Source organism: Melanotaenia boesemani, chromosome 4, assembly GCF_017639745.1.
Source record: "Melanotaenia boesemani isolate fMelBoe1 chromosome 4, fMelBoe1.pri, whole genome shotgun sequence".
In the NCBI taxonomy this organism is placed as follows: domain Eukaryota; kingdom Metazoa; phylum Chordata; class Actinopteri; order Atheriniformes; family Melanotaeniidae; genus Melanotaenia; species Melanotaenia boesemani.
The window spans coordinates 11,433,332-11,447,276 of NC_055685.1; the positions used below are offsets into that span (position 1 = coordinate 11,433,332).

The 13,945-nt window shown below is 37.9% G+C and overlaps 1 protein-coding gene across 1 annotated transcript; it reads left to right on the forward strand.

Moving 5' to 3' along the window:
- The first annotated feature begins 7,785 nt into the window (after positions 1-7,785).
- Positions 7,786-12,955, forward strand: tyrp1b (tyrosinase-related protein 1b). Its single transcript, XM_041983442.1, has 9 exons — positions 7,786-7,862; positions 8,547-8,905; positions 9,140-9,248; positions 9,859-10,072; positions 10,304-10,508; positions 11,766-11,933; positions 12,246-12,425; positions 12,518-12,664; positions 12,750-12,955. Exons 1-9 carry the CDS (start codon positions 7,849-7,851, stop codon positions 12,953-12,955), a joined length of 1,602 nt encoding a protein of 533 aa, XP_041839376.1. The 5' UTR covers positions 7,786-7,848.
- Positions 12,956-13,945: the final 990 nt, after the last annotated feature.

Sequence of the window (13,945 nt, forward strand, 5' to 3'; positions counted from 1 at the left end):
CTAAACTTATTAAGGGAACTCTTTCAGTAAATATTGTTTTCAGTTTTGTTTTTTTACATGTTTACTGTTTTAATGCACTATGAAAGCTATTTTAGCCTCAAGTGAGATGATATTTAGCATCATGAGAATGGGCCTCATTCACCAATCGTACGAACAAATTTGTTGTCAAATCCTTTTTATGTACTTTTACAAAGATTGTGGCATTCACCAAAATCTTTGCACCCTGGATTTTTTGTTTTAGGAAAGAATAAATTCTGCAAACACTCAAGAGTACTCTTAAAAATATTTTAGTACCAACACTTTTTAGTGCCAACAAAATTAGCATTTGTATTGTTTTCTTCTGTTCAGTTAATTAAAATACAATAATAAAACTACAGTAGATTTTTTAACTAACTGTTGGTGAATTACCCCATTTTCTTATTTTAAAATAAATGGTAAATGGTAAATGAACTTGTACTTATATAGCGCTTTTCAAGTCAGTTTGACGCATATCACATTCACCCATTCACACACAAATTCACATCCCGATAGGCACATCGGGAGGCAACATGGGGTTAAGTGTCTTGCCCAAGGACACTTCAACATGTAATCAGTGGAAGACTGGAATCAATCTGCCTACCTTCTGGTTGGAAGACGACTTCTCTTCCTCCTGAGCTACAGCGGCCCAGATAGTGATAGCAAGATGTTGCAGATTGTATTAAAGTGTTTATTTTATTAATTCAGGAAAAACAGATTGCAGTCATGACAGATTTAATAGAGCTCAAGAATATGACGTCACACCACAAAGCATTGTGGGATTTGCAGACATGCTGGCAAACAAAGCATAGCCAAAAGTGTAGTCAGAACTGGATTGCAGTATTCATTACTCAGGTACATTATTCAGTAATAGGAAGGGCTTGTTATCTTTTGAAATAGGAATGAGTGGATCGATCCAAATATCGATAGTAACAATACCAAGTTTGATAACAATGTAATGAGTTTGTTATTTTCCTTGCAGAGGGCTTTGGTAGCAAAAAGCCAAAGGATGTGAATGTGAGCCAATCAAAAGAAGTTTTGCTTTTGTTCACCTAATTTGCACTATTGACTTTATTTTTCTCAAACAATTGTCTGTGGTAAAAGGGAATAACAGATTCATTTAATTATTTTGTTACATCATTGGTTATTTTATATTGTTTACAAACAAAAAGCCTTAAATTTAAATTTCTCAATTCTGCCATTTAGTTTGTTTTAGGAAAAATCTTTATTAAGATCATAATCATGATCAATTTTACAGGCAAATTGTTAAGTGATTGTGAAATTTTAATCAAAAAGCACTGGTATTGTATTGGTATCAGCAATACTTGACCTGGATTTACTTGGTAGTGGATTGATACCAAAATTTGCAGTATCACATATTTTGAACTGCCATGGCTGTCAAGACTTTAATGTCAGACCATTGTAACATGGTACTGAGTTCTTTAATTTACCAATCTGGAAACAAAAACTTGTGTCCCACATTCACAAATATATACATAATAGGCGCCTGGTTAATGACACCTATCAAACTCACCTGGACGATTCAACATGCACTGATTCGTTGGCTGTTGTCATGGTTGTTGAGTCAGTTAATCCACTAGTGGGCAGTGCTGAGTTCAGAGTTCACTTTAGCGTTATGACGTCAGTTTCAAACACCAGCTGCTGGTGGCAATGCACCACTATAAAGTTGTTTGCAACTGTTCAACAGGCTCAACATACTCATGCAGCCTTTCTTCAAAAGTAACTGCCATCTCTTCAGTTGTCGTCTTGTCATCTTCTTCCTGTTCCTCTTCTTCTCTTGTTTGGTCCTTTCACTGGTTGCATGCTAACTATACTGCACAACACTGCCCCTGTGGTTTCCAGTGGTATTTCTTTGTTTGCTGTGTCAAGTAACGGATCCACAAGGCCCCGAAAATGGACCAAATCATACCCATAAACGACATAGAAAACGGATGAAAGTGTTCGTTCGTAAGGATAAATAGGCCTTAAGAGGAAAGATACTAACAAATTTTGTGGACTACAAACTTCTTAATCACAAATTAAGATATTAGTGAATAAGGTCTAATGCTCTTTAAACTCCTGAAAGCAACTTTTCCATAATTTTATTTCTACCTAGAGTAGGGGAAGCAATCAGCATTTTAACTGATATCCCTTTTATGGATATGCCTTGTTAATTAAAATATCTGACTAACCCATATAAATGGTCCTCTTGTGAGCAGCACTCTCAGATAGTAACATGTCTATTACCCCCCAAAATAATGCAATATTACACCTTATTCACTCAAAACTATATTAAACAATACTACTGCTGATTTTACAGATAGAGGTATCCAACAGAACTAAAAAAACCAAAAAATACCAAGGGGGCAACAACCAAATATCAATTTTAGGGGTCAGATTAATTGTCTGCAAATTTGTGTGTGACTTCATGGTCATTTCTGTTTTGTTTTTATGTAATGATGCATCCTGCAGAGCAAAGCTACAACTCCAGTTAAAACCCGACAACTCGGCTTGGTGTAATTTGTAAATTTGTGTTAAACATTAGTTTTTTTGATTGGAACTTGCTTTTAGTTTGTGTAAATGACAAAACTTAATTAATCTACTGTAAAGGCCCTACAGAATTTGTGTAGGCCTATACAAATTCAGTTGTAGCAGCCATTGTGTTCAACATGGCTATCTGACCTTACCTTACAGAGGAACAGTAGGTGGTGTGCTGTAGATTCATAAAGAATTGATGGGTGATTTAGTGCATTTCAATGAATATACATAGAAAAGACTCCATCTTGTAGACATTTTAATTGTGCTTAAACGTGTATGTGTATTGAGAAACTTTAAAATCACAATATCAAATAATATTATGAATAATAAAATAACACATTAGTTTATTAAATATATGCTATAGGAAGGAGCATACCAGCCTGATCAGAGTGGGTGGGATTCAGGTTTGGAGGTCTGCAGCCTGCATGTGTTTTTCTCTTTTACTGACTCTCAGTAAGACATATTCAAAGAAGTTGTATTTATGCCCCCGATGTTTTTCATGAAGTCCAAATCTGCTTGGGTACTGCTAACTTCTTGCCAATATTATTTCTTGTAGCCTGCCATCTTGGTAATTTTGGAAGGATTGCCTATATTTTACATCCAACAACCTAAAACAAATATTTCCCTTACAATCCAAACTAAAATATAGTGTGCCATGATTTGATGCTCTGACTCATTATTTGTAAAGCAGACTCTTCTACGTTTACTTCCTGAATATGAATAGAAATAATATGTGATCTGCATTCATAATACAAGCTACCACATCCAAGTGCTTATTTTTCTAATAGCTGAAATAAGCCATCTGATTGCTAACTAAAGCACCAATAGGACTACAATAACAGATGGGACTCACAGCAGTGATGGTACTTATTGCTTCTGATGTTACCCAAGCTGCAGTTAACATTTCAACACTGACAGATGATGAAATGAAGAGGATGTGCTCTTTATTGGGTTGTTTTTCCCTCTGAGTTAGCAAAAAGAGAATCTTTGGAGTTCAATAACCTGCTATATTAGTAAAGCAGGGTATTGATATTTACTGTTATATATGTATATATAACTGTATATATATTATACTGTATATATATATATATTTATAAATATGAACATATGGTATATGTTAATGGCTAACTTCAACAGGTAGCTCATTTGTAAAAGGGCAATGGTAATCACAGTGTTAAAGGGACATTGTTCATGTGTTTGTGTGTGCGCAGTGCCCCGGCCCTGCAGCGGGCATGTGAGGAAGGGTGTGTTGAACCAGAGGCAGCTACAGGAGGTGACTGCAGTGATGACACATTGCCTGCAGGCAACGGAGAAACTCAACAGTATGTTCATCTTCAAATGATGGCGGAGAAATAAAAACTGTATAAATATAGAAATTTTATTTCATTTTTGAAACTGTTTAATTGAATCCAGACAAGATGTATTTTTCAAGAGCTGTCAATGCTGTCCAGAATGTGAACCTTAAAAATCAAAATACTTTGATCAATCAAACATGAACATGTGATAATCAGCATTCAGCAGTTTTGTTTTTTTTTTAATCAGAGGTCCCCAGTTTTATTACTCTCTCTCTCTCTGTCTCCTTTCTGTCTTACTGTCTCCTTCCACAGTATTATTTTCTGCCACCATCAATTTGGTTCTACTGTATCAGTTTCCTTGTTGAAAGTCAGTCTTTTCAACTGTCAGCTGACCAAATATCGCACAATGACCTGCAGACTTGTGGTTCATAGAAACGGCCACTTGTGTGCTTCTCAGCTGATTACCTCTAGGCTCTTTTGTAGCCTACGTGCTCAGGGTTCTGCTTACTGCATCACATGAAAGAGAGAAATTGTGAAGCCAGAGCATTACTGGGTAATACCATGATTTCTTTCTAATCAGACTAGTAGGCTTGGATCAGTAATAAGCTAAAGGTGTGTGTGCCCACAGTGACTATATGAAGGAATGTGGTAACAATATGCAAAAGAATGAAACACAGCACAAGTCAAGGCGATATAGAGTATGTGTATAAATGCTAATTTGAAACATAAATAGAAACTGATTCTTAACTTAAGCTGACTGTATTTGTGTTGCAAGTGCAAGTGAACATTAGTGGCAGGCAAAGGGGAACCGCAAGGACAATAAACAAACTATTACTGAATTATGAAACAAACAACAAGGTTATCATAGAATGTGTTCCTGTTAAGAGAATTATTAGGAGCTGTTTCAATGTGTCATCTTAAATTTCAACAACAAAAGGAAAACTTTTATGCACAATGTGGTTTAAGAAGAAAAGATGAAAGCAACACAATAACCTTGAGAACAGTGAACGGTCTCATAAAAAAACTCAATATTTTTTAATTTAAAACATTCATTTTATCTTTGCGTTGTGACAAGAGTCAGAGTGCTCTCAGTTTGATGAATCTGAAATAAAATCTGAATGGGCAAGCCATGCTAACAGCTGCTCAGAAGGAGTCTTAAAAAGAGTGAATGTGTTGACATCTAAAACACTTATCTCCAAAATGTTATATCAATTTGAGAAAATGTTTGCTCAGTATGAAAGTTTGAAGTTTGAGTTGTTGTACACGGTAAAAATTGTGATCTTCTAGTGCTACCCTTCAGCCATTAGCTTAGCTCAGTCACCAGGAAACCTGATTCTCCAGACTGAGAGTCCTCTGTCTGCAGATGATAAATAAATCTGAAATATGGAATCATAACTTATCATATTTCCACTATAATTTAGTTTTTTTTTTTTTTTTACTGATTATGAAGAAGCAGTAAAGTACGACAAGTTCAAAATAGTAGTAGGAGTAATTGAGTAATGCACTTAGTTACAATCCATTACTGCAAGGTATGCTTTTCCAAAGACCGTAATTAAAATAATTTAAATAACTTTAAATAACTTAACCATAGCACAAGTATTCACTTTCTCTCTCTCTCTCTCTCTCTCTCTCTCTCTCTCTCTCTCTCTCTTGCTCTCTCTCTCTCTCTCTCTCAATATATATATATATATATATATATATATATTTACTATATTACACCGTCTTTGATATTCAGTTTTTTTGTAATGTTGGTTTGGGGCTTTTAAGAAGTAGCTGCTTTTGACTTAGACTGATGTAGAGCCCTCAGGCAGGTTAGCTCAACTTGTAATCTCATTGCTGCAGAACTGGTAAGATGTGGCAGCTTACATTGTGCTTGTAGACATCTGCAATGCAGCTACATTAACAACAAACAGTAGTGAAAAATATACAGCTGCATATTACATCATAACAGTCTAAAAAAGGCCTAAAATTCTTATGTAAATAGAGTTCATATGTGCATCTTAAACAACCAGTCTGGATAGACTTAATAAAACTGCAGTTTATTTCTACTTTATTTCTTAAATTACTAAACAATAGCTTGCCATGTTTAACTGGCAACACTCTGTCCCTTTTATTCTTCTATCAAACAGTATGTATTGAGTATTTTTTTAGCACCACAGGGATGCGCAATATTGTAAAAGATAGAACCTGAGAGAAATATAATAATATTTTCTGCTGTACTTGAGACTTGACAACTTAAATCTGCACCAAGTCACATCTGGAAGAATAATAGAATTTTCTAATCATAAACTATTAAAACATATACATACCATTTTTTTTTGCCATATGTCATTACCTCCCAGTGCATCTCATTTCAACACAGTGTGGATGCTTCTCCATCTGGCGGGAAAGCCGTTAAATAAACAGCCTTCCAGTGAGAATATTAGCATTTGCTCACAGCAGGATATTCAGCAGCAGTTTGACAGCCATTTTAAACACAATGAATTGAACTGTGTTTGTATTTTACCATCATTTTAATTTCCCAAATAGGTCAGAGTCTCTGTTTTTCTCTAAAACAACACAAGTACCATCCTAATTTGCATTGTGCTTCTACTCTTCTAGTCTTCCTTTTTTACTCAATGCTTCCAGAAACTATCATGCTTTAACTGTTTTTTATTTTTTACTTTTGTTTATAATTTTTAACATTTCTCCATTACAACTGTTTAGTCTTTGCCACCTATTCTACTCTCTTTTCTACTAGGATATCTATGCTTGAGCCCTCGCATGTGGGTTCAACCCTAGCCAAACAAAAGGAGCAGCAACAAGATGAGCAGCCACCGATTGCCATGTCAGACCTCTCACCCAGATCCACGCAGGAGTTAGCCAATGCTGGCCCGGAACCAGACCCCTCAGAAGACTTCAGGAGTTCCATATAGGGGTCTGAGCCTTTGTCTGTTTCTACTGTATCTAAATAAAACCTGAAATGCCACTTTCAAATTGTGCACTCAATCTCAATTCTACATTTCATAGATAATAAACTCTTCTAGATACTCCAACGCTTACCGAACCCAACAAACTGCCTTGGATTCTGCTCGTAATAACACATGTGTATGCATCACATTTATATTTGGTGCATTTATCTGTGTATCTGTCTGTGTGTACATGTTAACTGAGAGAATGATTTGGGGTAACACTATTTGCATGTATAAATGTGTAGGTGAGTAAAACACAGTTAAAAAGCTTTATTCTTTATATGTGCAGATGTTTGCTAATGTGACACAGTTATGTATCTAGGCTGATAAAGTGTAAAGTTTTAAGGCTGCAAAGGAATTGCTGAGAAATGTGTTTCATACTGACTACATCAGTGATGCAACACTAAGAAGCTGAAAACAATGTAATAGCATGAAGAAAGGGAATGATTTGAAGTGTCTCATTAATCTCTACAGCCTTAAAGAAAAAAAAAAGATGTTTATTTCATCACTGGAATGAAGTTTAAAACTTGATTTCATTTGTACTCATTGTAACTCTCTACCTTTATGTTATTGCTTGAGTTTTGACCAAAAAACAAATTAAATTGATATTCTTCAATATGCTTTTCTTTTCCCCATCATGCCCCCCAGTATGGTCTTTTACAGTTTGCATGCTCTTATCTTCATATTTTTTTTCTCCTAGTCACCTGTCTGCCTCCTCACATAACAACCCATTGTAGTTACTCATCTGCAGGAGAGTTTTATTGAGTATGACTTCAGCGTGAACGCCATCTCACAGTCTTTTCTGCGAGAGATCACAAAGACCGTCGTCATTTGAGCTATGATCACAAGGCATATGAATGAATGTTTGAGAAAGTGTTCAAGCACCCTCGAGTGTTGTGTAGCCGGCTGTGTGTGGCAGCATATTTGTGCATTTCTGTGAATGTGCTTACACAAAAGGTCTGGTCATGTGCTCGGTTGCTATTTAAGACAGAAGAGGTAAATTAGCCGACTCTTGGGGGGGACTGCAGTTTTGCAAACAGAGGAGCAGCATGCACAGTCAGAGGTAGGGGAGCATATTTATAACCGACAGCCAAAACTTCTTGCAACTTAATAATAAGAATGAATGCTTGTATGTTAATGTGAGATGCCAAGGTGCAAATATGTTAGATATTTCTAATATTTTCTTTGAGCTGTAAAATAATTGCTTCTGCTGCTATAATGTTGGTCACTCCAAATGTTCATTTAAAAACTTCAAGGACAAGCAAATCTAGCCATAAAAACTGTTCAAATAAATTATTATTATTGCAATCTACCGTTGAAAACATATATAAATTTGTAGGAGTTGTAAACTAATGGCTTTGTGAATTAATGCCTCGCAGTGCCTGCAGGGCTGTCCAAGAAGTAAAGTTTTGGTATAACACTGAAACAACTGGGTTTAACAAAACAATCAATCAATCAATCAATGAATAAATAAATAAACAAATAAATAACAGTCACAGTTGGTTTTCTTAAGTTTAATCAAGGGTATGTTGGTTGTGTATGAAAGTGTTTCTGGCTCTCCAATTGTGTTCTGCAGTGAGCTCTGGCCCTTGAAATTTAAAATGTGAAATGGAAAAAATAACAGGTGTAAAGACTTAAAACAATGTACTAAATTCTCTGTAATATCAAAACAAAGATTATTCCCTTATTATCCTGTTTAAATGATCTAAAATGCCTCTTTTTAAAATTCCTCTCTGGCTTGTGTTAGCATTTGGAGAGTGGGTCTCGTGGTGGTGACCTTTTGTGCCAGCCTATCGGTTGCCCAGTTCCCCCGGGAGTGCACCACTGTTGAAGCGCTGCAGAGTGGCCAGTGCTGCCCATCTCCAACTGGGGTAGCAGGGGATGAATGCGGCGCTAGCACAGGAAGAGGGCAGTGTGTGACCATTGCTGCCGACACCCGCCGCCATGGACCCCAGTACCCCTATTCCGGACGGGATGACAGAGAGAGGTGGCCGCTGAGATTTTACAGCCGCACTTGTCAGTGTAATGGTAATTTCAGTGGCTACAACTGTGGGCGATGCAGACACGGGCTGACGGGACCAAACTGTGATCAGAGAATCTCTGTGGGTAAGAGAACTGATGCTGTTGGGACCTGAAAATTGAAGACAACTTCTAATATCTTTCTCCTGCTGTGCTTTTTAAGATTTCACAGGTCTACATCAGCCAGGGGAGTTTAGGCAGCATTTTCTGCTAGAGAAAAAGGGAATGTCTATGTTAAATTTTAATAATGTTTTCTTTCCTCTACACTCAAAACCACTCATTCCCTCTTTCCATTCTGCCACATCATTAACCCCTCTGTAGTAAGGAGGAATCTAATGCAGATGAGCACAGCTGAGAAGCAGGCATTTGTCAATGCTTTGGACCAAGCTAAGAGGACCGTCCACCCTGACCTGGTCATCTGTACAAGAAGGTACATAAAGATAATGATATAATAATATGAATGTTTGTATTTTTTCTTCTTCTTCAATGGAGGAATTTGCCAGTTTTTATTTTCAGACCAGAAGCTTTGCCAAAGCATAAGTAGGCTCAGCCAATGTTGGCAATAGAAAGATATGCATTATGCATAGAGGTAAACCTATGCTGTCACATTAATTACCAGTAGCAACATAACATTTCCTGTGAAAGTTTTCTGTAAAAGCTGCAGGTGGTCCAAATTAAGTAGAAGTAGCACTTGGTTTATATAAATATGTGAATAACCACCTTATACGTCAGCTGAGGATAGTAATATGAATTTTGAGGTGAATGTTACCTGCAGGTAGAGAAACCCATTTAACCTCCTAATCGATAAATTAACTTTTTTCCTTCCTTCCTTCCTTCCTTTTTTTTTTTTTTTTTTTTTTTTTTAGCTACAAGGCACCAATTTGTAGCCAAGTTTCCTTTGGCAGCTACATTGTGGAATAAGATGTACATACAGTACAATATCTACATTGCATGTGCCCATTCACCTAAAATCAATCATGAGGCCTTGGAGGAAATGATTGCATAATTTTGAACGAGTGTCTTCCTCTTCTTATCTGTAGGTACCAGGAGGTGTTTGGGCCTGATGGCAACACCCCGCAGTTTGAGAACATCACCATTTACAATTACTTTGTTTGGAGCCACTACTACTCTGTCAGTAAGACTTATCTGGGGCCGGGCGAGGCCAGCTTTGGAGGAGTTGACTTTTCCCATGAGGGCCCAGGTTTTGTCACCTGGCATCGGTTTCACCTGCTGCAACTGGAGAGAGACATGCAGGTGAGCTGAGAGAAGGAAGGGAGGACAAAGAGAGTGCATGAATATCTTTAACTATAGAGTAGGAAGCAGGAGAAATTGAGAATAAGGAAGAAATAATGGAGGAATTGGCATAAGATGGGAGAGGTGGAACAAAAGATAGTTGAATAAAAAAAAGAGAACAAAGCAGATTTAAGTGCTTAGCTTCAACAGATCCGTTGTATAAATTAGTCAATCCATCTTTCGTCTGAGCAGGACATGCTGGGTGATGCCAGTTTTGCCCTGCCCTACTGGAACTTTGCCATCGGAGGCAGTGAGTGTGACATCTGCACCGACGACCTGCTGGGAGCGAGAAGCTCATTTGACATGAGCTCTATCAGCTCCAACTCTGTGTTCTCACAGTGGAGGGTCATCTGCGAGAACGTGGAGGACTACGACACCTTGGGCACAGTCTGCAACAGTAAAGACAGTCACACTCACTCACTTTACCTCACCGTTAAGCCAAGCGGTGCTGCTGATATACAGCATCATCTCAGCTGCATTGAAAAAGAGGGCAAAGAGCTCGTAAAGAGAACATGCAGAACATATGCTGCTATAAATAATACCGCGCAGCTGTTGTGCTAAATTCAATACTGCTCACTATTAGTGCAGTTTGTTTGAAACTGCCGAGACTTTAGTTGTCAGACTTAGCCTTGTGGGTTGCTTTGAGTATCTACCTTACATCTAAGTTCCACATTAGAGGACATCAGAGCTTACAACAGTTTGTTTCCGAGTGTAAATTCATAATGAGTCACGAGATTTAGCATAGAATAATAGAATTATTAACATAATATGTTAATACTGTGTAAGTTTGGCAGGGTGATTAGATTTGTAAGGATTGGCACTAATTCCACACCGGCACCAGATTAGTCACAACTTCTTCCTTTAAATTCAAACAAATCAAGTTTATGTAGTGCTTTCTCTTTGGATTGAATTCCATAATTAATATATATATATATATATATATATATATATATTCGCTTTTGTTTTTCAAAACTAGAAGTCCCTCAAGAGAGATGCTTTCTAATTGCATATGATCAATATAATATAATAAATATAATGACTGATTAATAGTTGAATATGCAAGTGACCACTGTTTGACTGGTTACTCTCTCCTGGTCCTTGGAGAGTCCTAACAGGTCTGGTGTTTCCTGCACTAACAAGCAACATCTCCTTAAATGGGTTAGTGGATGAGGGTTGCCTCATTTGTGCATCTGCTTGTTGAAGACAAGAATCTAGCAGTCTACTGCTTCCTTTGATCTGAGGGAATAATCTTCAAACACAGAGACAGCTCAGTTATGTAGCCTTCCAATTGTGTGTAGGAGCGAAACCACACAAAAAGGAAAGACATGGATCACAAATGTAAGAGAAAAGAAAAAAACTTCAGTCACAAAGCTCTTACTTGCTACAGCTGACTTATTGAAAAATTAAACAATTTAACTGCCATGCTGTCATGTTTAAGACTGATCAAACTAGTCAAATCTTGCAGACAGAATTAGAAAGTGGTTAAATGATATACAACTTTTATAATCATATTTTTTTTCCTCCTCTATGTAAACTACAAGCCTGATCACTCTACAGTCGATCATCCCAAGATGATGTTTTGTGTTGTGCTGATGTGTGTGTTTCACTTCAGTTAAACAACTTTACCGCTGACCTTGCGTCCTCTGTCAACAAGGTACAGAGAGCAGTCCCATCAGGAGGAACCCAGCAGGCAACGTGGCGAGGCCCATGGTGCAGAAGCTGCCAGAGCCCCAGGACGTGTTGGACTGTCTGGAGCTCAACACCTTTGACACTCCTCCTTATTACTCCACCTCTTCCGAGAGCTTCAGGAACACCATTGAAGGTGTGCAGCCATGAGATGTGGTTGAATTTTACAATCCTCCCATCAATCAGAGGAAGAATGTTGAAGCTGAGCTTCTCAGAAAATGAAAAAGTTCTGTTACAGATACAAACTGAAGGCAGAAACTCTCACTCACTCATTCCTCTACCCACATACACATATGGCTAGCTCCAACACAGCATTTGCTGTTCCTATTTTGGTAAATCTGAGATTTCATTCAACTTTTCTTTAAAAAAATAAAAATGTATATATATATATATATATATATATATATATTAATTCATTTATTCATTTTTTAAATTCTTTATTTTCTAGGCTACAGTGCCCCCCAGGGGATGTATGACCCTGTCATTCGCAGCCTCCACAACCTGGCCCACCTTTATCTGAATGGGACAGGTGGACAGACTCACCTGTCGCCTAATGATCCTATCTTTGTCCTATTGCACACCTTTACTGACGCAGTCTTTGACGAGTGGCTCCGCAGGCACCAACCAGGTACACAGTTTGATACACATGCAAACATGGCAAGAGGATTCATTTGGAAGAAAGAACAGATAACAGTAACAATAACTTTTCCCTTCATGCAGGTGAAATTGTTTACCCCGAGGAGAACGCTCCGATTGGACACAACCGCAGATTCAATATGGTTCCTTTTTGGCCTCCTGTCACCAATGCTGAGATGTTTGTCTCAGCCCCAGAAAACTTGGGATACTCATATGAGGTCCAGTGGCCAGGTGAGCATCAAATACACATGTACACAACCTCACAAACTCCAATGAACCCTCATGGCTCCCACTTCTCATCTCACTCCCTTTACAGTTCGTCCCTTAACCCTGTCTGAGATCATCACTGTGGCTGTCGTCATGGCAGTGGTGGTTGTGGCAGTGCTGGGTGGCGTTGTTGGCTGCTTTGTGCGAGCTCGCTCTCACCGCTCGGCTGAGGCCCTGGAGCCCCTGCTGGGAGAGACGTTCCGGCGTTACTCAGAGGACGACAGGAGGCTGGATAAGTCACAGTCTGTCGTCTGATTCCATCAAATTTTGAGAGGCCTCGACATTTTCATGCATTTGTTTTGCCTTTTTTTATTCACCAATTTCCTCTAATAAAGTTGAACTGGTTTTAAACCCAGAAATTGTGTTTTTGTCTGTGTCTGCTATGGACTTGAGGGCTGGCAGGGTCTTGAGGGTCTTCTGGAGACATACAGGATTACAAACAATATCTCAGAGGTCCAACTAACCAAAGGTGTCAATGAAAGGACAAATAGAAACTGGTGAAGTTACAATTTACTGTCCTTTTTGGTTGGACGCAAAACATTACGGGAATAAATAGTTTTACCTCTTTAGCACCCCTTACTCAGCTGCCAACTACATTTTGCTAGTCTTTTCATGCAGACAATGCTAATGCATCTGAAAGATGAATAGATAATACCATACAGTTTGATGCTTGAGTTCCCATTCCTTTCATTCTGTTCGTTAACTGAGTCCGTCATTATGTAAACACCAAGCAGGCCTGTGTAAACAGACCACAGACTTTTTGCTGCAGGTGCAAATTTGTTTGTCTCAAGCCTGAGGCCATCTGGCAAAACACAACACTTAATGTTAATCTTCTAACCAGCAAGGCTGATTAAATCAGTTCAAGCCTCCATATGTTCATAGCAGCAAACACACCACCCTCATGTGGATGTACTGCATTACTGCAAATGGAGTAAAGCATGTCATGTCTTTGCTTATTCACAGTTATTTTGAACGTGTGTGTTCAAAATTAGGACAGATTACCATGTAGGGAAAACAAAGACCATTTTGAACCTTTTGTTTCAGGACAGCTGAACAGTTTATAAAAGGAAAATATTACCTTATATCTATGAAGCTGCTATATAGTATACAGTCTATACTTGTTTGCTCTGCCAAAGCTTCTTTTTAGTTTTAGAATTGGTTTTAGAATTTGTTTCCAAGACTTTCTTGTAACTTTTTATAGTGTTCTTGAGAAACATTAAACAACACTGTAGTTACATATACTAC